Genomic DNA, 24,896 nt, shown 5'->3' with positions numbered 1-24,896 from the left:
AGGATCCCTCTCTCCATTCCCAGGGGAGGGCACAGAGTGGTAAAATTGTTGTTGGAGCTGGCAAAGAACAGATTGTGGCCATCCTCAGAGGATTACAGGTACTCCTGGGGAGGGGGAGAGTCAAGGTGGGGTGAAGATTCCCCTGCTTTTCATCACTGGGATTCAGTGCTTCCCCCTTTCTTCCCAGAATATATGTCCAGCCCATGTGGGCACAGAAATACCTCTTGATTTCTTTTGCTTGCAGCTTAAAGAGAAAATAACAAAGCTGGTGATTTAGAAGGATGTTAAAAGCTTTCCTGTTACAAAGATTTCCCTCACATCCAGCTCCAGGAACAGGCACCAGCAAGCATGGTTTGGTACAGGGGCATGAGCTGGCACCTGGGGTAGAGCTGGAGACAGACAAAATCAGGAGATGGATGGAAAAAAGAGGTTTTTTCTGCAGAAACTGCCCTTGATTTCTTTAATCTCTGCAAGAAATGGGCCTTGTGGTTGGTGTGACCAGGATAAGGGGTTTGGGGACTCTGTGCCAGCCAGTGTCTTGGTGCCACTCTCAGTGTGGGATGGCAGCAGGCACGAAGATCCCACACCCTGGAAAGCCCAGTCCTGAGCTTGAATTAAAGGACAAAATGAACAGCTTGGCTTTGGAGGAGATATCCTGTCACCAGAGGGATCACAGGTGATGGCAGGCCCTTCCTGGGCGGCCGTGTGGGAAAGCTGAAGGAGATAATGGGCAGAGAGAGAGACCTGGTGTTGCAGACATGAAGGCGTTTGCAGAGAAGAAGCCCAGGAACCCTGCGGGGTCTGGGAGCTCCATCCCAGCCTTCCCAGTGGTGGAACATGGAGGTGTTTATTGCTGCATTAAATCCTGGATTTCGTGTGCTAATGAAGCGCCTTGCTCTGAGCACCCCTGAAGGTGAATGGGTGAAAAAACCACACAAAATCTGGTCTAGGTGCAGAGATTCACCTCCATAGTGAGGGCTCCTGAAGCAGGGGCTGCCCTGGGCATTGAAAGGGATTTATGGAGCGGAGGGATTGCCCGCAGCTGGAGGGGAGGGCCGGGTGTCCCGGCTGGGCAGGGACAAGGGGCGCAGCGGGGCTGCTCTGGGGCGGCGATGTTCCCATCCCCGCCGCCCCTGGGCGAGAGCAGCCCCGGGAGCCGGGCTGCGGGGCTGCAGGGGTTAACCCCGCGGCTCCCGCACCTCCTCCCGCCCGCCTCCCTCCTCCCGCCCGCCGCCGAGGAATTTCCTAAAACACCCCCCAAAAAAGTGGGAACATAACAATAATAAAGAAATTTCATAAATTACCCACCCTGCGGATCCCCCCCTCCCTTCGATCTCCGCCTTTAATACCAACAAACAACTCCTGGGCTCTCCCTAAAGGAGGCGCCTTTGATCGGAGCGAGACGAGCCCCGCCGGGCACCGGCACCGGCACCGGCACCCCCGGGCACGGCACGGCACGGCACGGCACGGCACGGCACGGCACGGCAGCACTCCCGGGTACCGACAGCCCTGACACCGGCACCGGAGCGCTGCCGGCACCGACAGCCCCGGCACCGACAGCCCCGGGCACGGACAACCCCGGCACCGACAGCCCCGGCACCGACAGCCCCGGGTACCGACAGCCCCGGCACCGACAGCCCCGGGTACCGACAGCCCCGGGTACCGGCACCTCCGGCACCGACAGCCCCGGCACCGACAGCCCCGGGTACCGGCACCTCCGGCACCGACAGCCCCGGCACCGACAGCCCCGGCACCGACAGCCCCGGCACCGACACCTCCCGGCACCGGCACCTCCGGGACACCGGGCAGCGGGACCGGAGCCCCCGGGCACCAGCACGGGCTGCGATGCTTCCCGGGGCGGGTCCCCTCGCCTTCCTCCTGCGGTGCCTCCTGCTCCTCTTCGCCTCCGAGAGCCGAGCCCGGGCTCGTAAGTCTCACCCGCTCTTCTCCCGGCTGTTCTTCCCTCCGTGCCTCAGTTTCCCCGGCGCCGGGCTCCCGGGAGCTTGCGGGGTGCTTGGCGGGCGCGGCTGCGGGCACGGGGAGGTTTCTGAGCACGGCAGGTGCTGGACCGGCGGCGGGATGTCCCGGGACACGCTGCGTGTGCTGTCCTGCACTGCTGGGGACACTGGTGGCTGTGTCCCCCTGCTCTGCGGGGCTGCACAGCACCGGGCTCTGCCCTGCGAGCTGCTGCGGGGCTGGGGGCTCCGGGGCTGGCAGGGGCGGGAGGAAGGCCCGGGACCCCCTCCGTGGGCTGGAAATGCCACAGAGCAGGAGGCTCTTACAGATCCCACCCTGCGCGGGTGCATCTCCCCTCCGAGGGCGACAGGGACAGCGCCCGCCCCAAACACAGCCGGGGGCTTTCCTCCGCGTCCATCCCTTGTCCATCTGCATGTCCATCCCTTCTTCATCTCCGTGTCCATCTCCGTGTCCATTCCTTGTCCATCTCTGTGTCCATCCCTTGTCTATCTCCTTGTCCATCCCTTGTCCATCTCCATGTCCATCCCTTGTCCATCTCCGTGTCCATCCCGTGTCCATCCCTTGTCCATCTCCGTGTCCATCCCTTCTCCATCCCTGTGTCCATCCCTCGGTCTCTCCCACCCTGGCTCCCAGCGGGCTGGCTGAGGCAGAGGAGGGCTGGGATAAGGAAGGGAGGTTTGGCACTGCCACGGAAAGGCTGGAAGGACTTGGCCAGAGCTGCTCAGGAGCTTGGAGGGCGCTGGATGTGTTAATTGGGGCTGGGAGGTGGGTTTGGCTTGGGCAAAGCACTGGGACCCTCCAGTGTGTGCTGGGCAACACCGCGGAGCCACCAGAGCCGCGGGCAAACCGGAGCAGGACCCGCTGTGTCCCTGCATTTAGCGTCCTGGAATCCCAGCGGAGCCTGCCGGTGGCTGTGTCAGGGTGATTTACAGCCTGCCTGCTGCCAGCAGTGCATTAGGCACTCAAGTAAGCATCCTCCTGGAGTGCGGGCCCAAAACACGAGCTCGGGATCGTCGTCCCGGCGGTGGGGTGTGCTGGGGGCACGGCGGGGCATGGATGGGGCTGTGCAGAGCCAGCTCCGGGAGAACTCAGCTCCCTCCCCTTCCCTGGGCTCGTGCAGAGCTGCCAAACCCTGTCGTGGCAGGGCTGGGGACAGGAGGAGCCGGGAGGAAGGTGGAACAGCTCGGGGTGAGCAGTTTGCTCTTTGCAGGTGGCAGCAGCCCGTAAGGTGGGCACGAACTGTGCTGGGTGCGGGCAGCAAGGCTTTGTCTGCCCCGGGGGAAGTGCTGGGGGCTGCTTGCAGGACCGAAATGCTGAGGAAGGGCTGGTGGCTGCGGGATTGAAGCAGGGAGCCCCAGGGCCACTGCCCAGCTCTGGAACGCTTCAGCTTTGCCACAGGGCTTGGCAATGTGGAGGGCTCTGCCAGCACTTGCCCCCAGGTCAGGGGCAGGCTGCCTTGGGTGGCAGAGTCATCACCAAATTGTGGACTTCTGCCCACCCTCTACCTCTGCAGGCTCACGCTTGTCTCGGGGCTGGTGCTCAGGGAGAGTGGAGACAGGAATAAATTAGTTACGAGCAGGCTCATCAGCCAAGGGACCTACAGTGTCGTGGCTAAAAATAGGTGAGAAGCAGAAACGCTCGGGCCTGAAGGCAAGTCAGAAAAGAAGAATTTGCCCACAGAAACAGGCTATTTTAGGGGATTTGCACTCCAGCTGAAAAGAAATATCAGAGGCACAGGTTGCTGGGACGAAAGTGCTGCACTCTGAGAAATCCAGGGGCAGTGGTTGAACGCAAGGATGTTTTGGCTGGAGGCGTTTGAACACCAGCATCTCTGGAGAGCACGGGGCAGAGGTTCTCCCCAGGAGCTTGGAAGCTGCTGCTTCATTTCTTTTTAACATGGTTGCTGGAGAAAAGGGGGTTCCTGGGATCCCTCTGTCCCACAAGTTTGGATCCAGCAGGGATGAAGGGTGCTCCAGGATGGGAAGGACCATGATGGAAAGTGAGTGCTAGCCATGGCAAAGGAGAGGTGAGGGCTGCACCCTGCTAGAGGTAACAGAGGGAAGGAACAGGGATTCCCTTGGGAAGGAGGGGGGGGAAGCAGGACCCTGTCTGCCTGGCTGCTCCACTCTGGAGAGCTCAGAGATGCATCCTGAGGCTGCATTTTCAGAGCTACAGAGTTCTCCGGGCTCCCAAAGTGCCAAGAAGACATTTCCAGCGCAGAGCAGAGCGGGGCGAGTGTGCAGGAATTGATCTGGATGTGAGCAGAGTCTTTAGGATGCCACATGTCAAGGGCCCCGTGTGTTTTAGCCAGTCCCTTCTCAGCAAAGTTGCATTTTAAGCCCTTCATAAATACAAGGCTGTCACAGGAGCGCCTGGACTCTGTGTACCAGACAGTGCTCTTTGCACTTTATTTATGGCTGCTCTTAAAAACCGGTTTGCATGAGCTGCCTCCCTCCTGCCCAGCAGGGCACTGGCTGGCAGGTGTGAGACCTCCAGGAAGGCTGTGGGAGCTGAGAGCCCAGCCCGGACACGCCCTGCTCCAGAGACAGCTCCAAAGGTGCCACCTGGGGCTGCAGCACCAGCCTTCCCCCTCAGCCTCGGGATGGAACGGGAGAAGGGCAGTGAGGGAGATGAGCAAGACCCCACAAGCTCTTCCTGAGCCATCAAACTGCTCAGAACTCCCAGAGACAGAATCACAGAACCCCACGTGGCTCGGATGGGAAGGGACATTAAAGATTTAGGACAGGTATTGTGGAAGGATGCCAGCTAGCAGGAAACTGAAACCTCACCAGAGGCTGTGCAGAAGCTCTGAGCAGCATCTTCACAAGGTGCCTCAGAGACACCAGCCCACGGTGACAAGCTGAATGGTGTGGAGAAACCCCCCTGGCTGCACCTCTCACACCACGAGGAGGGAACGGCTCCTTAGGATGCACCTCAACAGCTTCAGGCACCAGCCACCAACAAGGGGCCACCCCACAGCTTCCTGACTGCTCTGCATCCAGTGAGAAGTGAGAAGTAAACCCACATCACTTTTCTGAATGTGCTGCTGCTGAAGGTGCTGTAAGTGAGATCACCTTGCTGATCAGCACGGGAGACATTGACTGCCACAAATGGCTTTTCACTCCATCCAAGTGATGATGGATGATCAAAGTTTTACCTCTGAACGTTAAATTGTTAGCCTGGCATGGGAAAAAATGGTCCAGAGCCTCCTCCAGCTTTTAAGCCTCATCCATCCATCCATCCATCCATCCATCCATCCATCCATCCATCCATCCATCCATCCATCCCCATCTTGCTCTTGCCCAAGCACGCTGGCACCTCTTGCCAGAAGCACAGCACTGCTGAGGTGCCAACAAGTGTCTGCTGCTGCCCAGCACTGCCAGTCAGCTTTAATTTTACCAGCAGGCCCTCTGCAGACATGAATCAGGCTGCTTTCGAGGGCTGGACCCAAACCAGGGCTCCACTTGTGATTAAATGTTTGAAGGAAGCAGCCAACTGGCATGGGAGCCGGGAGCTGAGCGTCACACCAAGGCAACTCGATTTCTTCACCCGCAGCATAATTCATGGGGATGCTGCAAGCAGGGAGAGATGAAGTCATTCTCTCACCCTTTTGCAAAACTAGGATCTTTTTTTGTTTAGGTTTTGTCGTTTTGGGGGGTTTTTTGTTTGTTTTTGGTTTTTTAGTTTAGTGGAGTTTTATTCCTCCCTCCTCTGGGTTTCCTCGTATTCAAGCCACGTGCTCACCAGTTCTGTGTGGTGTGCTGTGACCTGCGTGGCCAGCAGCAGGCAGTTGCTGACTCTCAAGGGCTATGGGGACAATGTGAAGCCCTGATCAGGGGAAAGGAAGGAAAACACCTCTGCCAGTCCCTCTGGTAACCCCCAAAGCCACTGCAAACCTCCACATCTGCAGAGGCAGCTTCTGGTCACCACTTGTGAAGGTGCAGCTTGGGGAACCAAGTGCCTAAAGACATCCAAGAGAGGCTCAAAGCCAAAGAAAGCCAGGGCTTGAGTTGGAAGAGACCTGTGAAGATCTTTGTGGACCCACAGGGCTGACTTTCCTGCTGGCCAGAGGATCTGGCCAAGGTAGAGCATCACCTGAGGAGGATTGCAGCCCACCCCAGCAAATTTGGGTGAATTTTGTCTGGTTGGTTGGAGAAATCCATCAAGCAGGTGGCATCTCCAGCCTTGGCAAGGTGGGACAGCACCAGCTGAGCCCTCCAAGCCACTGCTGTGTCCCGGGGGATGGAGTGGAGCGTGGGATGGCTCTGGGGGTGGTGAACACCACTGAGATAATTCTGGGCACCCTCTGCTATTCATTAAGGAGCCCTCCCAACAGCCTGGCAGGGTCAGCACCTCTGGCTCACCTGGGTCCATGCCCTGCATGGTGGGCATCGTGCCCTGGAAAACAGCTCTCCCCCTCTCCTGCCCCCCCAGGGTGCTGCAAGGTTTTAACAGAGCCATAAATGCTCCAGGAACTGTAAATGTCTCCACTGCCTCCGAGCAATCGCCCAAACTGCCTCGAATTCCCTCGATGACATAACCTTTAAATCCCCTCCAGTTGTCAGGGGGCTGGGAGCACGAGAGTCACCCTCAGACAGGTGTGTGCTCACCAAGGGCCGGGGTCTGGGGTGACCCTCTGCCTGCCCAGGGCTCGGCACACGCCAGGGACAGTGGCAGCAGCCCCTGGCTATTACAGGGACCAGGTTCCTGCAGGGTTTGGGGCTCACTGGGGTCACAAACAACAAGCCCTGCTTGTCCAGGGATCCTCAAGTGATGAGCTGAAGCTCTCAGGGGGAGCAAAAGGTTCTTCCCCAGAATGTGTTCTCATCCATAATTTTTTTGTTTGGTTCCCCCTCCCCACCCCTTTTTTTTTTTTTTTTTTTTTTTTTCTTTGGGTAACAGTGAAAATGTCCCCTAAATTCAGGGTCTCCCATCTCTGTCACCACTCCCAACCATCCTGATCTCACTGGGGGAAACTCCATCCTGAAATCACCTCTCCATCTCCCAGTGAGCATTTCTGTTTCAGAGTGAAAACTCTATTTTCTGCCTCAAACCACCCATTCTGTTCCTTTCTTGCAAAGGGAGTCCAGTTTGCTCAGAGGAGTTGCCACTTGGGTCGGATGGGTCCCAGTGCAAAAAATGCATGCAAAAAAAAGTAAAACTGGGGGGAACAAAATCTGGGTTTGGTGGGTGGGATGTGTCCTTGCTCTCTCACAGAGAGCTCTCCCAGGAACCAGCCCCTTTTCTCACCTGGCTTCTCCTGGTTGACTTGCAGGGCCGGAGGCGTTCTGCGACTTCAACGGCAAGAAGTACAGCCCGGGGGAGAGCTGGCACCCGTACCTGGAGCCCCAGGGGCTGATGTACTGCATCCGCTGCAGCTGCTCCGAGGCACGGCGGGCTGGGCTGGGCTGCCAGGGGCTGCTCCTGCTGCTAACGACAGTGATAATGCTGTTAATGCTAATGCTAATACTGCTGCTCATAGTGCTGCTAATAATGCTGCTGCTAATCCCTCTAAAGCTGCTAATGCTGCTGCTAATGCTGCAGCTGCTGCTACTAGACTAATAATAATAGCGTTGCTGCTAATGCTGCTAATTGTGCTGCTAATGCTAGTACTAATGCTAATGCTAATGCTAATGCTAATGCTGCTAATGCTAATTCTGCTGCTGCTGCTGCACTGGGGCTTCGCTCAGCAGCTTTGAAGCAGATGGGTCCCTCTGTCTCATTTGAGCAGAGGAGCTATAGCACTGTCTGCCTCCCATGCAGGCAGACAGTGATGGGGCAAGGGAAGGGCTCTAAACCAGAAGAGAGGAGATTTAGATTAACATGTTCACAAGAAATCCTTCTCTGTGAGGGTTGGCAGGCCCTGGCACAGGGTGCCCAGAGCAGCTGTGGCTGCCCCTGGATCCCTGGCAGTGCCCAAGGACAGAACACTGGGATAGTGAAGAGAAGGCTGGGATAGTGAAGAGAACATTGGGACAGTGAAGAGAACACTGGGATAGTGAAGAGAACACTGGGATAGTGAAGAGAAGGCTGAGATAATGAAGAGAACATTGGGATAGTGAAGAGAACATTGGGATAGTGAAGAGAACATTGGGACAGTGAAGAGAACACTGGGATAGTGAAGAGAAGGCTGGGATAGTGAAGAGAAGGCTGAGATAATGAAGAGAACATTGGGATAGTGAAGAGAACGCTGGGATAGTGAAGAGAACACTGGGATACTGAAGAGAACACTGGGATAGTGAAGAGAACATTGGGATAGTGAAGAGAACGCTGGGATAGTGAAGAGAACGCTGGGATAGAGAAGAGAACATTGGGATAGTGAAGAGAACATTGGGACAGTGAAGAGAACACTGGGATAGTGAAGAGAAGGCTGGGATAGTGAAGAGAACACTGGGATACTGAAGAGAACACTGGGATAGTGAAGAGAACGCTGGGATAGTGAAGAGAACACTGGGATACTGAAGAGAACACTGGGATAGTGAAGAGAACGCTGGGATAGTGAAGAGAACATTGGGATAGTGAAGAGAACATTGGGACAGTGAAGAGAACACTGGGATAGTGAAGAGAAGGCTGGGATAGTGAAGAGAACACTGGGATAGTGAAGAGAACGCTGGGATAGTGAAGAGAACACTGGGATAGTGAAGAGAACGCTGGGATAGTGAAGAGAACACTTGGATAGTGAAGAGAACACTTGGATAGTGAAGAGAACATTGGGATAGTGAAGAGAACGCTGGGATAGTGAAGAGAACATTGGGATAGTGAAGAGAACATTGTGATAGTGAAGAGAACACTGGGATAGTGAAGAGAACGCTGGGATAGTGAAGAGAAGGCTGGGATAGTGAAGAGAACATTGGGATAGTGAAGAGAACGCTGGGATAGTGAAGAGAACACTGGGATAGTGAAGAGAACATTGGGATAGTGAAGAGAACGCTGGGATAGTGAAGAGAACACTGGGATAGTGAAGAGAAGGCTGGGATAGTGAAGAGAACACTGGGATAGTGAAGAGAACATTGGGATAGTGAAGAGAACATTGGGATAGTGAAGAGAAGGCTGGGATAGTGAAGAGAAGGCTGGGATAGTGAAGAGAAGGCTGGGATAGTGAAGAGAACATTGGGATAGTGAAGAGAACGCTGGGATAGTGAAGAGAACATTGGGATAGTGAAGAGAAGGCTGGGATAGTGAAGAGAACGCTGGGATAGTGAAGAGAAGGCTGGGATAGTGAAGAGAACGCTGGGATAGTGAAGAGAACATTGGGATAGTGAAGAGAACATTGGGATAGTGAAGAGAACATTGGGATAGTGAAGAGAAGGCTGGGATAGTGAAGAGAACATTGGGATAGTGAAGAGAAGGCTGGGATAGTGAAGAGAACATTGTGATAGTGAAGAGAACATTGGGATAGTGAAGAGAACATTGGGATAGTGAAAGAAGGCTGGAGCCATGCCTGGGGAGCTACAGCCTGCACGGTGTGTTGTGATGGCGTGTTGCTCCTCCTGTAGTGCTGAACTGTGAGCTGAGTGTCCCCTCTGTCTCCGCAGAACACCAACATCAGGTGCTCCCGGATCCAGTGCCCGGCCCTGCCGTGTGCCAGCCCCGTCACCGAGCCCCAGCAGTGCTGCCCGCGGTGTCCCGGTGGGTGCGCGCTCCTCGGGGCCGGGGTGACAGGGTGGCCCAGGTGACCCTGCTGGGTCCGGCCCGGCTCGCCGAGCCCCGGCTGCTTTTTCCCTCCAAAAATCCAATTTTGATGGAAAAGGGCTCTCTGCCAGACCACCTTCTCCCCCCGCCATCCCAAGAGCTCTGTAGGGACAAAATGTCAGTTCACACTTCTGGGGCAAAACAGAAGCTGGCAATTTGTTCTGGTCATTTGCCAGCTAAGTGTCTTGGATTAAAAAAAAAAAAAAAAAAAGAAAAAAATTTTAGGAAAAAAAATAGTTTTTTAACAACTTCCTTCTCTGCACTGGAAACTCTCTCAAGTTTTAGCCCCAAAACTTTTTCTACCTTACCACTAGTGATTGCCCCATTTTATTTCAATATGTTAATTTTCACCCCCACAGATTACCTCAAAATTTAGTCCCAAAACCTTCCCTACCGGAGTGCTGGCAGAGCTAGTGGGAAACCATCAGTGATTTGAGAAATTAGGGAAAAAATAGGAAAAAAACCTCATTAATTTTCATTTTTTGCTAATTACCCAGGAGACAAGCCTTTTTTACCTGACTCCATCTGAATCTGGTGATGGTTACAGTCAGGGGAGGGAAAAACCCAAGAATTTTGTTAGGAAATTAGTGAGGTCATGCTTCCAGGTTTTCCCTGTGTGCTGAGGGCAGTCAGGGCAGCCTCATCCTCCAAAACCTTTTGGACCCCTCATCCATGCAGCTCCCTGGCACTTCAGGGGGCCCGTGGGGCGTGCAGGGTCCCTTGGGGTGGGCTGGTGGGGCACGGGGGCTGCCTGTGACCCCGCTCCTTTCTCGCCCCCTTCTGCAGAGCCCCCCTCCCCGTCCGGGCTGCGGGCCCCCGCCAGGTCGTGCCGCTACAACGGGACCACGTTCCAGCAGGGAGAGATGTTCAGCGGCAGCGAGCTCTTCCCCGGCCGCCAGCCCAACCAGTGTGTGCAGTGCAGCTGCTCCGTAAGCACGGGCTGGACCTGCCCTCCCCGCTGCCCACGGCCCTGGCAGGGCTCGTGAGCTCTTTGTTTAAGCAGCATCAGTGGTGGGCTGCAGCACCCTGCGCTCTCCTGCAGCAAACGGGGGCAGGAGCTGGGCCAGGAGATAAAGAAGGGGCAAAAGAGCCCCAAAAGCACCTCCCTCTGTCATCACACATCAGGTGGTGCTGGACACCTGCCCAGCAGCTATCTGAGGTGCTGGAATAGCTGGGTGGCAAGAGGAATGACTGACGTGAGGGGATGATGCAGCCTCTGAGGCGGCTGGTTCCTGCCCCAGGGATCCCAGCTGGTGGTGGGAAACACCGGGAAGGAGCCCTCCAGTCCAGCTGCAGGTGCCACTGTCCCCAGGAGCCCGTGGGCTCTCGTCCCTCTCGGCTGTCACTCGGGCTCTGTGTATTTGCCAGAGAAATGCCTCGGATACAAAGGGGAAATAGAGGGCTGGCTGTGGAGCCTTCACTGGGGGGATCTCCCCGGGCTGTGTCTGATGTTGGCAGCTGCTACAACAGCTGCGTGGACAGCTGGGCTAACCCGCTCTGAAAACTGCCCCAAATCCAGAGCCTCTGGGATAAATCCTGCTTCTCAGGACACTGGCTCTTCCCTGCTGGGGCAGGTCACTGCTGCGAGCTGCTGGGAGGAGCAGAGGAAGGGACAGGCAGCTGTGCATTCCCTGGGTGCAGAGCGGGGTTTGGTACACAGGATCTGCCAGGTCCTGTCACCCACCAAACTGCCCTCGTCCTCTTCGTGTTCCTCACACAGCAGTTTGGCTTCCTGATGGGAAAGAGGCAGCTGTGGTTTGGTTTTCCAAGGATATCCTTGGCTGACCTCTTGGTCTTGCTTGACTTGGGAGCTTGTGGATAGCCCAGAGAAAATTGCTGCATGGAGAAGGTGATCTTGTGTCGAGGTCTGGCTGCTGAACATCCTCTTTACCCTTTGGAAAAGCAGCAAAAACTCATTCCTGCCACAAACTGGTGCAAGTCCACTGACTGAGGTGGCACTGGGATGCACAAGTCAAGGCTGGCCTCGACCCGTGATTTTCAGCTTGAATCACCTGCAGCAATGAGATTTTCCAAACGATTTTCCACTTAGGTCTATCCCTGCACCTCTGTGTGCTTGGCTCTGGTGCTGTGGAATTAACCAAGGGAGAGGGAGGGCAGAGCTTCGGTGTGGACCTGAACCTGGGATCAGAGTCATGCTTCCCACTTCCACCTGTCTCCTCCAGGTCCTTTTCCTGGCAGATGCCAGGGAAAATCCTCTGGGGGCTGTTCTGCAGGGCTGAGAGGGGTGAGGTGGCTGTGAAAGGCCTGGCAGCACTACTGGTGCCTGGGAGGGAGGCACTGCCTGCCCTTTTTGGGGAAGAGCAGTGTGCTGTCCACGGAGCAGCCGTGCCAGGAGAGGACACAGCCCTGCTGTGCCCTGCAGGACGGACAGACAGTGCAGCAGGGACAGACTCCAGCTGCCAGCAGGTGCTGGGTGACTGGTGGCATTGCAAGATGGATTATCAGGGGGCTTTTGGTCATGGACTCATAAAATCCTGGGATGGTTTGGGTCGGAAGGGACCTTCGTGGGGGACTCACAGCTCTTTATAACGCTGACAATGTGTTTTTCCCTCCTGCCCTCCAGGAAGGCCAGATTTACTGCGGCTTGGTGACCTGCCCCGAGCTGCTCTGCTCCTCTCCCTTCAGCGTGCCAGATTCCTGCTGCCAGGTCTGCAAAGGTAATGGGGCTGGGAATGAGGGCTGGGACACTCCACTGGCTGCCACCTGGCAGCAGGAGCCATCTCAAGCCGCTCTGGCAGGATTTTGGAAGCCTGGGCTGTAAATCAGGCCGCTTGTTATCTCTTGGTTGCACCAGGAAGCACAAGCTGAGGGCTTGGGTTTTCCTTGGATAAAATTAATTGCATGTGCAAAGCTCCTGTCTCTCCAGGCAGGCCAGCATGTGGAGGAGAGCTGCTTTCAGCCCCACAGCATCTTCCAGGACAATGTTTTTCCCTTGCAGATGGCTCCTTTGAGAAGTCCACGGAAGAGGAGCCCCTGCAGTTAAACAGAGGTGTTGTACGTGACTTTTGCATTTTAAAACTCTGCCCCTTGCTCGAGCACAGCCCCCTGAACTGCTCACAGAATGTCCCTGCACACTGAGCTCAGCCCCAGCAGCTCTAGGAGGACACCCAGGTCCTTGCACAGCACAACCATGGGCACCTGATTTGTGGGTGAACGTGCCATGGAATAGATTCTAGCTGGGAGATACCAGCCTAGGTGAGAGCTCAGGACACGAGGGAAAGACCCCTCTGCTCCCCCTGGGCAGCTCCTTGGGGACGTGGTTTGGTGGTGGCCTGGCAGAGTCAGGTGAAGGCTTGCACTCAATGGCCTTGGAGAATTCTCCCAACCTAAATGATTCCAATTCTATGACTCTATGGCATCTCTGGAAGAGCAAAAGACCTGCAGGAACTGGAAATCTGGGACACTTCTCCTCGTGGGCCAGTGTCTGGCAGGTTAAGCAGCCCAAGGACATTGTCAGAGCAGCCCCAGAGGTGACCAGCAGCCAGGCCTGACCCTTGCCCATAGAGCCAGGTGCCCAAACCTCTCTTGGGAGGGTTTTTCCTTCAGGAGAAGGTGTCTCCTCTCCCCTTGGGCATCCAGGTGTCCCACCAGGAGGGCAGTGCTGGGTGGCCACCACTCTGCCCTCCCCAGGCTGTTTGTATCAGCAGCCCCAGAGGGAAAAAGTGACTCTTGGCTCTGAGGGTTCCTTCATGGCCACATTTCGGAGCTGGGCTGCCCATGCCAGGTCTGTGGGATTAGGTCACTTAGCTCCTGGCTCTGCCCTTTTCCATACTGCTCCACCACCTATAAAACCTCCAAAACAGACACAAGGGGACCCTTTGTGCTGCGTGTCTTGTCCCAGCACTCTGCTCCTGGAAGCCTGGGTTGTTCCTGGGATGTTCCTGGGATGTTCCTGGCGTTTCAGTCCTGCTGGCTGGCAGCCCCACTCTGACTCCCTGGTGCCTGCCAGGTGAGAGGGCAGCACAGGGCCCGTCCTCACCTTTCTGATCCTGTCTGAGCCAGTCCTCATTTCCCCACCTGGGAAAGACCAGCCCCTTTCCCTGTGTGTTTTAGGGATGCAGGACCTCCCAGGCTTCTCTGAGGCATTGGGTTGAGCTTGGGTAGGGAAAGGCGCTGCCCCAGTGAGGGTGACCCACATGAGGAGGACACCAGAGAGGGACACTGGCACTGACTGCTCAGCACCCCTTGGGTGGTGGCAGCAGCAAGATGGGGAAAGGGCTGGAGCACCAGGAGCTGCTGAGGGAGCTGGGAAGGGGCTCAGCCTGGAGAAAAGGAGGCTCAGAGGGGACCTTGTGGCTCTGCACAGCTCCTGCCAGGAGGGGACAGCCAGGAGGGTTGGGCTCTGCTCCCAGGGAACAGGGACAGGAGGAGAGGGAACGGCCTCAGGCTGGGACAGGGGAGGTTTGGATTGGATGTTACCGACAATTTCTTCCCCAAAAGGTTGTCCAGCCCTGGCACAGCTGCCTGGCATCCCCATCCCCTGAGGGATTTAAAGCTGTGTGGACGTGGCACTTGGGGACATGGCTCAGTGGTGGCCTTGGCAGTGCTGAGGGAATGGTCGGGCTCAGTGATCTCAGAGGAATTTTCCAACCTTAATATTTCTGTGATTTATATGGCCTGTGGGCCATTGCTTTCCCCTGTGGTCTCTGCCCCTTCCACTCCTGGGGGAAGGTGTGCAGGACACTGCATGGCTTTTTCCAGCATGCTTTGGAATGAGAACAACTGAAGTGCCGGAGTCTGAATCCCCTCTTTTCTCTGGCTGCTCACAGAGACACTCACAAGACCAGTGCTTGGGAGAGGTGGTGGGGAGGAAGCCAACCGTGTCCACGGTTCTCAGTTCTTCCCTGGAGTTAATTCCCAGAAACTTCAAACCCAAGGGAGCAGGTGGCACCACTGTGAAGATCGTCTTGAAAGAGAAGCACAAGAAAGGTAAGGGATGGAGGGGCCAGGCAGTGACTTAAAGTGGCTTCTCCAGAGCTTGGAATTCTTCAGGGAGTTGATTCAGCGGCAGGTTTCCACCAGGAGTCCTTCTCCCCACTCCTCCAGAGCCAGCCTCAAGCAGGTGTCTCAGTCGTCTTGCCCACAGCCTCCTGACTGCACCAATCTACCACTCTCCAAAATGGGCTGGAAGAAGATTGGTTCTTGGAATGTTTTGGAGATCTGGGATTTGGGAAGGAGGGAGCTCAGCTGGAAGACTCCACGTGGACCTTCCAGGATGGTGCCACACAAAGACAGGCTATTCCTCCTTGTGCAAGGGCTGGTCTGACCCAGAGGTGCCCCAGGTGTTCCTCCTGGAGGAGAGAGTAGGAAAGTGAGATGAGGAGCAAGCCCCTTGATCCAAGTGGGGAATAACAGCTCCGTTCTCCTCTTGGCCGCTCTCCCACCATTGTGCCTTCCGAAGGGCTCTTTCCAGGCCTTGGGCATGACGGCCTGGAGGAAATTCTGGGACCTCCAGAAATTTCCGTGGAGGAGTCAGCAGGTGGCACTCTTCACTGTGCTTCATTCCTGCCACGGCCTCGCGGGGACCCTGCCCTTCCCGAGGCTGGGAGCCAGGGGAGCTCCGGCCGCACTGCCCCTGTCCCGCCAGGCTGGTCACACCCAGCCGAGCCATCTCCTGCTCCCTCTGTCCCATGGCACCTGCTGGGGCACCTCCTGGGTCCCTGTGGCACTGCTGGGTCCCTGTGGCACCTTCTGGTCCCATCCCACCTTCCGTGGTGTCCCACGTGCCAGAGGGCCTGGCTCCTCCACCAGCCATGTCCCAGCTGCTGGAAGGCCGTGCCTCCACCGAGCCTTGGGCTGACAAAGTTGAGGATTTATTTCCACAGGCAGCCCTCTTCTGTCTCTCCTGCAGCTTGTGTTTACAACGGGAAGACCTACTCCCACGGGGAAGTGTGGCACCCCGTGTTCCGGCTCTACGGCCTCCTGCCCTGCATCCTCTGCACCTGCAGGGACGGCGTCCAGGACTGCCAGAAGGTCGCCTGCCCCAAGGAGTACCCCTGTGAATACCCAGAGAAAGTAGATGGGAAGTGCTGTAAAGTATGTCCAGGTAGGTGGGATCCCGCCTGCTCCTGAGCTGCCTCCCAGCTCCTTCCCCAACCTTGGTTTAGAGCCTCAGGATGACAGACCTGTAGGGATTTGGGTTGCTGGTGGCTAGAACTCACACCAGACAGGTTCAGCAGGGTTGGAAGGGTTGGCTTGTCTTGGAGGACTTTTCCAAGGTAAGGAAGATCCCCAAGACCCCCACAAGGTTCCATCTGTTGGGAGGATGAGGTCTGGAGAAAGACGCTTGAGGCAGATCCCTCTTGGATGGAGCGAGGGCACTTCCCAGGAGAGGGGCTGTCTGTGGTGCTCATGGTTTGCTGGAATTGGAACTCCCCATCTCTGGAAGGGGAGGATGAACACACAGGTTTTAGGGTGCTCCAGGTAGAACTGGGCTGGGGCTGGGACATGGAAAGGGTCTGGAGCCCCAGGAGGGGCTGAGGCAGCTGGGAAGGGGCTCAGCCTGGAGAAAAGGAGGCTCAGGGGGGACCTTGTGGCTCTGCACAGCTCCTGACAGGAGGGGACAGCTGGGGGGGTCGGGCTGTGCTCCAGGGAACAGGGACAGGAGCAGAGGGAACGGCCTCAGGCTGGGCCAGGGGAGGTTTGGATTGGATATTACAGACAATTTCTTCTCCAAAAGGTTGTCCAGCCCTGGCACAGCTGCCCAGGGCAGTGGTGAATCCCCATCCCCAGAGATTTAAAAGCTCTGTGACACCTGGGGACATGGGCCATAGTGCCTTGGCAGCACTAAGGGAGCAGTTTGACTTGGTGATCTCAAAAGTCTTTTCCAAATGTAATGATTCTATGATTCCATGGTGGAGAAGACCTCTTTTCCCTTTCTGTTCAGTGTGCTTTGGTTCTTTCTGCTCCCTGGTCTTTGGAAAGCTCTTTGCCTTAAGCCACAGACCTGGCAAAGACGTGGCAGGGTGTGACAGCTCCTCCTGTTCCCACTGGAGAATGTTTTGTGGGTGATAGCTCTCTGTACTGGCATTTACCAGGAGACCACCCACGGCTTGCCCAGGGAGGCTACAGGTACCGGAGTGTCTCTGAGCCTGGCTGGAGAGGCAGCAGTTCTGCATGATCCCCTCTGATCCACACCTCCCAGGGGTTTCTGTGGAGGCGTCTCACCCAGGAGAGCAAGCAAAGGGCACTGACATGTTTTGGAATGGCTGCAAAGTCGTTTGAGCTGAGATTTTCAAGGTTTTCCAGCCCCTGAGTGGAGAGGTTCTGGGATGGCCTCCTCAGGGGAGTGAAGGGCAGAAGCTCAGCTTGTTTTAATAAGGTTTTTGATATGTTTATGAGCAGGATTTATGATGTGGTGCCTGGTGGGAATGGGATGTGATGACTGAGCAGAACCCTTCCAGTCTTGCATTCCCACTCTAGTGGGTCTCTCTGGTTTAAATCCGACAACTTTCCCTGCTTGGGTCTCTTGTCTGCTGCTCAGACTTCATTTTATTTCCAATTAAACACCCTGATGCAGCCAGAATGAGTGTGTTCCTGCTCTCCAGCTCTCACAGACCGCGATCACACGCGCATTGCTCAGCCAAGTTACATCCCTGCCCTTTCCTTCACTGCGTGGAGGCTTTGCCCAGGTTCTTTCTCCAGGTGCTTTCTGTGACTGTCCTTGCCTTCCTCCTTTGTACCAGTGACTTAGGAATGCTGAGTGACTCTGGCGATTCCCGACCCCGGGAATTGCTGCCATGTGTTGTGTGGAGGGGGGCACTGCTGTGGGCAGAGCTGTGTTCCCCAGCACCTCTGTGTCCCTGCTCCTCCTCCCCTTGCTGTGGGGGTGTGAAGCTCCTTGGTTGTTAAATTCCCATTGAGTTCCGGGGGTTCCTTTCCTGCTGTGAAGGTGGGGCTTTAATCATGATCTCAAAGGGCTTTTCCAGCTTGAACAGCTTCACACTTCTGGGAATGCCCTGGAGCAGGGGAAGGTGGACGCTCTGGGCAGAGGTTTCCCCGGGCCAGGTGAGGGTGCTGGGCTGTGTCCACCCTCCTCTGCCTCGCCATGGACTGCAGAGCTGAGCTCCTGTCCTCCGGCTGCTGGAAAGCCTCGCTTCCCTTTCAACTGGGATTTCCATTCCCTCTCAGAGAAGGAGAGCTCAGGACCACCCCAGAAAGCCTGGGGGAGAGCAGCATCAGGCCTAAAATAACTGTCTTACTAAAATAAACCCCAGGCATCTATTTATAGCCAAACTTTCTTTCGAGTAGTGTGAAAAGCTTCAGCATCCAAACTGACTGGGAGAACAAGGCTAAATTCAGCAGAGCTGGGCTCCTCTGCGTTCCAAGGACCACAACCAAAGGCAATAAATCTCCTTCCAAAACCACAGGGCATTCTTAATTACTCCAGATACATTAAAAAAAAAAAAAAAAAAAAAGAAGAAGAGGGGAAAATTAGCATCTCTTCTTTACCAAGAATGCTGAAAAAGTCACGTAGGACCCAGGGTGGATGTCCTTGTGGTGACACCCGTGTGGGGAGGGGGCTGGGGCTGGTGCTGAGCCCACCTGTGGGGCTGAGCTGCCCAGGCAGCCCAGGCTCCCCTGCTGTGGGATCATCCCTTTGCTCCCCTGATGTTCCTCCCCAGCAGGAGCGAGGTGGGAAGTGGGGAATCCAGCCCCTGCTTTGTGGCCACGGTGGCAGCAAGGTCACTGCAGGGAGTATGGGGGATCCAGATGGACAAAATCCCCCATCCCTCCTGGCACAGAGGCTGCTGGGGTCAGGGGGAATGAAAAACATGAGGATGAGGAGGTCCACAGCCCCTTTATCAGCCTCTCCTTTGCTGGTCCTGGAGCTGGGATCACGGGACTGTGGCACCAAAGCTAACAAGACGCCTTTCCCATGACCTGGCTGCCAGGATGGCCCTTCCTGCCTCTCTTTAATGAGCTCTGTCCCTGGTTTTGCTCAGAAAGCAGAGTCAAGCCCACGGATGAGATGGCCACGCCCCGGTGTGGCAGTGGCAAGGGCCCCAGCCGTGTCCTGGTGTACACCTTCGTGCCGCCGCGCTCCGAGGCCTCCAAGGAGATCCTCAGGACCATGGCCATCGAGAAGGAGCTGGCAGAGGAGGTGGAAATCTACAATTGGAAGCTGATTAAAGGTGAGCGCCATTGTGAAAGCAGCCAGCAGAGCAGGAGGTGTGTGTGGAAACCTGATGCTTTCCAAGCTTTGTTCAGTTTTTCTGGCTTTTCTCGAGGCGCTCCACCCCTTGCGTGGTGAATCAAAACCTGCTGACAGCAGGCTGGCTTTCCTGACTCCCCCATTTCACACTCTTTCCCTGCATTCCATGCAGACCAGGGGCTGGAAACCACTTCTGGCCCCACCAACCTCATCATGAGCTGCGACACCCTCTGGAGGCACAGCACATGGGCAACCAAGGGCTGGGGGCTGCTCCTGCAAACCTGCCTGCTCTCATGCCAAATGCACGTGGAAAACAGACAAAGGAATTGTTCTGGTGACTCCGTGCTTTTGCTTTTGCTCTTTTTTTACACCCCAGTCCACCTACAGCTTGAAAGCTGCTGCAAAGGAGCACACAAGGGGGATGAATTGTCCCCAGCCCACTTTTTGGATGGGTGGGTTTGGATGGTCCTGTTGGTGTGTTCTGCAGAGGTCAAGGCACAGCAAACATGCTGTCAAATGGCTCCAATCTCTGGCTCTTTCCCCACACCTTCAGCTTTGCTCCTGTGGATGGGAGGAGTCTGGGGACACCTGGTCCAGCAGATATTTGTGCTGTGTCTCCCTGTGGCCCAGGGAAGCATCCCAGTGCCCCATTCCTGAGTTTCCACTGGGCACATTCTACCCCACAGAACTCAAGTGCTTCGGGTGGGTTGTACCTCTTCTATGGATGCAGTGACCCTTGCCCTGTGTCTGCTGGACTCGTGCAGCCATCCTGGTCTCCTGCTGTGTCCATGTTCCACATCACTCCCCAGGGAGACCTCAGCCAGCTGCTGACACCAGGCAGAGCTGGGCAGCACCTGAGAGACAAACCCCAGGGACGGAGCCCTGGCTGCCACCCTGTGTCCATGCTGGCCCTCCTCAGCGGGGCCTCCCTCACAATGGCACCTTGTGGCTGCTGAGGACAGCTCCGGCCCCGCCGCCTCCTCCCCTGGCTCCTTGGCACGGGCAGCACCCAAACCCTCTCGGCACCTCCGAGGCCAACAGCTTCACGTCTGCATGGAGCTCCCCAGCCCTGCCAGCCAGGGACAGGGGAGGCCCTTGTCCCCGAGGCCAGCACAGCTCTTTTGCTTGGCAGAGTGGAGTGTTGTTGTTGGGAAAGAGCATGAGCTCACTCACATATGGATTCCACCTCTGCATGGGCCATCCCTCCACCAACAGAGCAGCGTGTGTGGAGCAAAGAGCCTGCAAGTCACACCTGGACCTCCTCCCTCTGCCTTTGTACAGCCCATGATTCCTACGTGGCCTCATCTATTTCTGGGCCGGGTTGGTTTCCTCCACGGAGCAGGAGCTGGGAGGAGAAACCAGCACCCACTCCAGCCAGAAGTTTTACCCAGCTGGCTGGTGATGCACAGCTGGCCTCCAGAAGAGCTGCAGTGTGGGCTTCCCCATCTTTTCAGGGGTCTGAACATCACCAGGCCTTTTGAAAACCTGATGTTTTTGATGTTTTTGACCTGTTGTCCTCTCGCTACGGGCTCTGTTAAGAAGTCCATGCCCATCCTTCTCACAAATCCCCTTCAAAGCATTGAGAACGCTGCCCCAGCAGCTCGCTCCATCCCATCCCAAGCGCTGCCAGGAATGCTCCTGCCTGTTGGATGGGATGTGTGTGCCAGGAAATGGCGCTGCCCTGTGCCAGCTCCATCCATCCTGCCTCTCCACTGGTGGACTGTCCCTAGCTTGTGCTGTCCTGGTTCCTGCTGGGGCACGGCCTGCCTTCCTCCCCAGCTCCTGGCATGTTGGGAACGACCCTCCCAGGAGCCAAGGGTCCCAGCCAGCCCTCCGAGCTCTTTCGGAGCATTATCTAGGTTGGGTGATTAAAAGATGTTTATCTCTTGTAGCTCTTGTTTAAAATATCCTCTTGGTTACTAATGTGCTGGAAAGTGCTTCATCAGCCCCGGGGACTGTAAGCACACCCTCCTGCTCCTTTCTAATTATAGCCCAGAAGAATTTATTGAACACTTGTGCCTTTCTTGCGTCAATAACAGTTTTACTATCTCCATCCAGTATCTTCTTTTGTTACTGGTAGGACTTCTTTACCCAACCCACTGAAAGGACTAAACAATAGTCCAAAAATCCATCCATTTCTCTCCCTGCCTTTGACTTCCTGTACTAATTTTCCACAGTTGATAACATCTCATTTATATGGATTGTGAGGCAGTTCCCCTTCATTACATACCCTTTTAATGTGTAACTGCTGCTGGGAATCAGGGAAAGTCTCTTAACCAAATAAGGGGGACCACGTTGCCTCTCACATCTGCTGGCAGCAGGAGGCTGGATGTTCCGGGAGCCTGAGTGAGAGGTGGGAAGGATATTCCAGGCATACCTGCCTGGTTTGTCATGCCTTGCAGGAGAACAGGAGGATCATAACCCCTAATCCCACAGGAAGGGCACTTCCATTGCTAAACACAGGTTCTGGTTTGCAGGGGTCAAACATCTGAGTCAGGCATCTCCACTGAGGGGCTGATGCTGGCAGGGGCAGAAATATCAATCTCTGCTGAGGTCACTTGTGCTTTTTCCTGTCCTGGAGCAATTTCAGCACTGCTGACAAAGATAAAACTTTGGCTCCCGGCTGCTTCCAGGAAAGGAGATCATCTGAGCATCTGGGGTCTCTGCAGCGGGGGAGCATTGGTGTTTGAGAGTGAGCAGAGGGGACAGGGACCCCAGCGTCCCCTTGCTCTCACCTTTATTTCTTTTATGCTTGCAGGGGAGATTGGAACTCCTGCAGGGCAAGATGCTTTCTGGAGCAACAGAATCCTACTGCTTTTACCTGCTCCATGGTGAAACATCCTGAGTTAACAAGCAGTGACTGCTTTCATAGAACCATAGAATCTTAGAAAGATTCTCCTTGAGTAGGAAGGAAGCTTCAAGCCTGCCCTGTTCCCCACCCTGGCTGTGGACAGGACACCTTCCACTATCCCAGGTTGCTTCAGCCTGGCCTTGAACACTTCCAGGGGTGGGGCAGCCACAGCTTCTCTGTGCTACCTGTGCCAGGCCCTTGCAGGGAAGAATTTCCTCCTAATATCTAATCTGATACCTAAATGAGATGTCTCCTGGCCTTGGGCAGCCCTGGAGCCATTCCCAGCTCCCACCAGGCTCTGGCAGCAGGTGCTGCACCAAGCCAGGACCCTGGGGCAGACAGTGACAGGAGGGGACAGAGAATCCAGCCCTGTGTGAGCCTTGGGTTGGGCATTGCAGAATCTGATGCCCTGTGTCCCCCTCTGCAGGAATATTCCATCTGATCCAGACCAAGAAGATCAGCAAACAAGAATTCAAGCAAGAAGCACAAAACTTCAGGCTGATCACTAGGACAAACGAAGGTAGGGAGAGAAAAATCCCCTTTCCTCACTCCTCGAGCACTCCCTGGCCCAAACAACCTCCTGATTTCCTGCTCTGCTCTGGCCATTCCAAAAGGCTGTGTAAATCCCAGCACGGTGTGGGAGCTGAACCACGGGGACAGCACTTGTGCAAGTGTAGCTGGGCTGGGGCTGACCTGTCTTCACACCCCACGCAACACTCCTGGTTTACAGCCACATTTTCACTTTATGGCATCGGAAAGGGCAGCCAGCTTTCTAAAAGTGGATGCACTCTTGTGAAATCCAGAGGTTTTGTCTCTCCAGAGCCCGTAAAACTGTTTGATTTTTATATCTAATCCATCTGGTGCTCCTGGGAGCATGGGGGGAGGAAAAAAAAATGGTGCAAGGGATTAGCAAAAAATGAAACTGTTGAAATATGTTTTAAAATCATTCTGGATGTTCCGGGATGTGCGTAAACATGACAAAGAGCAGGAACGCCTGTGCATGGGCCTGTGTGGAGCAAAGCTGCCTGGCTGCTCCCTGCTGGGCTGGAGTTTGGAGGGATAGGCTGGGCTCAGAGCCGTGCCCAGCAGCCGGGGGTTGTGGAGCCGCCCGGGGCACAGCAGCACTGCCAGGCCCCCAGGTTTGGTTTCACCCCCAGTCCCTTGGAGACAGCATCTTTTGACCAAACAAACCCTGGGGGATTTTCCAGTCCCTGCTCCCAGGCTGGGTTTCACACCCTGGTGGAGTCTCTGGCACGTGCCTCCTTCTTCTTGCCTCAGTTTCCCTTGACAAATAACCCTGTTGTGAAACTATCCCACTGCAAGTTCTAGGAAAGCTCTGACCCATGATTTCTTCACAGCAGAAGATTAATTCAGCTAGAAAACATTCCCTCCACCCCCGGGGTGATGACACTGGGGCTGCATAAGCCTTGCTGGGGTTGCACTGAGGGAGGAGAACATCTGGAGGGAAAGCACCTCCAGCCACCTCCTGCACATCTGGGATTCTTCTGGGGAGCAAGGGGAGGGACTGGGACACTTTGTCCTGGTTTGGGGGGGGTTTCACAGCTCCACATTTGATTTGCTGGGAGTCTGCAGCTCCTTGGGGGATTCAGAGGGATGCCTTCCCTCTTCTTCTGCAGCAGGATTTTCCCCTGCCAGGGGTAGGTTGCTGAACGAAGACCCAAGGCTGAGGCAGCAGCAGAGAAATGAATATAAATGGGGGGGGGTTTGAGCAACCCACCCCCAAATGGGGCCGACAGAAGGGAGGAGAGAACCATATCTGTCCAATGGCCATGAAACCGAGATTTTGGCTTTCTGGGGTTGAGACAGAAGCAGAATGCTTCCTCCCCTGAGAGACAGAAAGTCAGCCCAAATCTGAGGCATGCCAGGGTGGACGTGGACCTAACACCACCTCAGAGCAGCCTTTGAAGAGGTGGAGAGGGAGGTTTGTCCCTGTTTCAGCCTGAGCCCCTTTTCAGACAGTGCTGGTGTGCCCACAAAAGCGTTGTGAGTGCCATTGGTTTGCCATTGCTGCATTGCAAGGGTGAGAGCCCCATTTTAACTGCAAGACCACAGTACCTGGGATCACTGCTGAGCTGCTCTGGGATCCCACGGCCTGCTCAAAGGCTGTTGCTGATGTGTGTCTGTCCCTGCTCATCCAGGTCACTGGAACATCTTCCGAGCGCAGACGTCGGAGCTGAGGATGACAGAAAGCCCAGAGAAGGAAACAAAGGCCTTGTAAAGCAAAGAACTTCTCTCTAGCTATTGATTTATCTACACACAGACACACATACACGTATATATGAACTCCAGAGCTGCATTATTAAATAGACTGGCACTGCAATACAGGTTACACTAGTGGAAATTCCAGCTACTCCAGACAACGATCCCAACCCATCGGCATCGAAGCCACAGCCGGGCAGGTGCCTCTCTCCAGCAGGGAGCCACCACCTCCCGCTGTCCCAGAGGTGTTGGATGAGCAGAGGGAGCAGGGAGAGGGCGGAGGGGTGGGACCTGGTGCCACACGAGGAGTGGGATCCATCCCGGACACCCCGGCGTTCCCGAGGAGCACCGGGAGCGCAGCAGAGCGGAACATGGCCATGCTTCCCACCAGCTGCTGGGGGAAAGATGACCTGCAAAGAGAGAAAAGCCATCCCTCCTCCTTTCCTTGGAGCCCCTGGGAGCTGCCAAGGGGTCTCTTTGGCTGAATGCCCTCCAAGGGGTGTTTTTGAAAAATCTCCTCTCTTCCAGCTGGGATGATTCTTCTCCCTCTTTGCAGGTCACTCGGAGATGTAGGTTTTGGGAGGACCCACCTGCTGGCAGGGTCTGAGGCCCTGCACACTGCACTAAGGTCGCTACTCAGCATTTATTGTGCTATATATTGATATCTATCCTATATAATATCTACCGGGCTGTATTCACAGGAGGGGCATCTCCCAAAGGGCAAACAGGATCATTCCTGCAGTATGGGGAGGAGGGCGTGCAGCAGCACCACCTTCCCCCTGTCTGGAAACAGCTTTGGGGGATTTTCAGGTTGTTTTGGTACATATATTTATCCCTGGATTATTATTTTATTCTGTTTTGATAAATCTATTTATTTGGAGATCCAACTCTGTCTGACAAATCTGATTAAAAGTCTTCCTGATTAATCTTCCTGTGTTGGTTTTCCCTGTAGGGTCTGTGTGAAGGCTCGGGAGCGCTGGT

The 24,896-nt window shown here is 55.4% G+C and overlaps 1 protein-coding gene and 1 long non-coding RNA gene across 3 annotated transcripts in view; one reads left to right on the top strand and one right to left on the bottom strand.

Moving 5' to 3' along the window:
* The first annotated feature begins 1,735 nt into the window (after positions 1–1,735).
* Positions 1,736–24,887, top strand: CHRDL2 (chordin like 2). The gene is made up of 11 exons (XM_064411218.1): positions 1,736–1,927; positions 7,253–7,365; positions 9,513–9,606; positions 10,456–10,598; positions 12,254–12,347; positions 12,629–12,684; positions 14,460–14,619; positions 15,542–15,736; positions 18,636–18,824; positions 22,123–22,215; positions 23,855–24,887. Exons 1-11 carry the CDS (start codon positions 1,846–1,848, stop codon positions 23,932–23,934), a joined length of 1,299 nt encoding a protein of 432 aa, XP_064267288.1. The 5' UTR covers positions 1,736–1,845; the 3' UTR covers positions 23,935–24,887.
* Positions 3,504–24,896, bottom strand: part of LOC135295119 (uncharacterized) — a 28,615-nt gene continuing 7,222 nt past the window's right edge. The window contains exons 2-4 of one of the 2 annotated variants that reach the window (XR_010357158.1): positions 23,772–23,889; positions 7,228–7,404; positions 3,504–5,549 (exon numbers count right to left, since the gene is read on the bottom strand). This is a non-coding gene — a long non-coding RNA (uncharacterized LOC135295119). Of the gene's footprint in view, positions 5,550–7,227; positions 7,405–12,449; positions 12,664–23,771; positions 23,890–24,896 lie in introns of those variants that run through there. The other variant, XR_010357159.1, reaches the window with a different exon arrangement.

This window comes from Passer domesticus, chromosome 2 (genome assembly GCF_036417665.1).
Source record: "Passer domesticus isolate bPasDom1 chromosome 2, bPasDom1.hap1, whole genome shotgun sequence".
NCBI classification, from domain to species: domain Eukaryota; kingdom Metazoa; phylum Chordata; class Aves; order Passeriformes; family Passeridae; genus Passer; species Passer domesticus.
The sequence above is the reverse complement of the archived record's forward strand: the minus strand, read 5'-3'. Positions and strand labels throughout refer to the sequence as shown.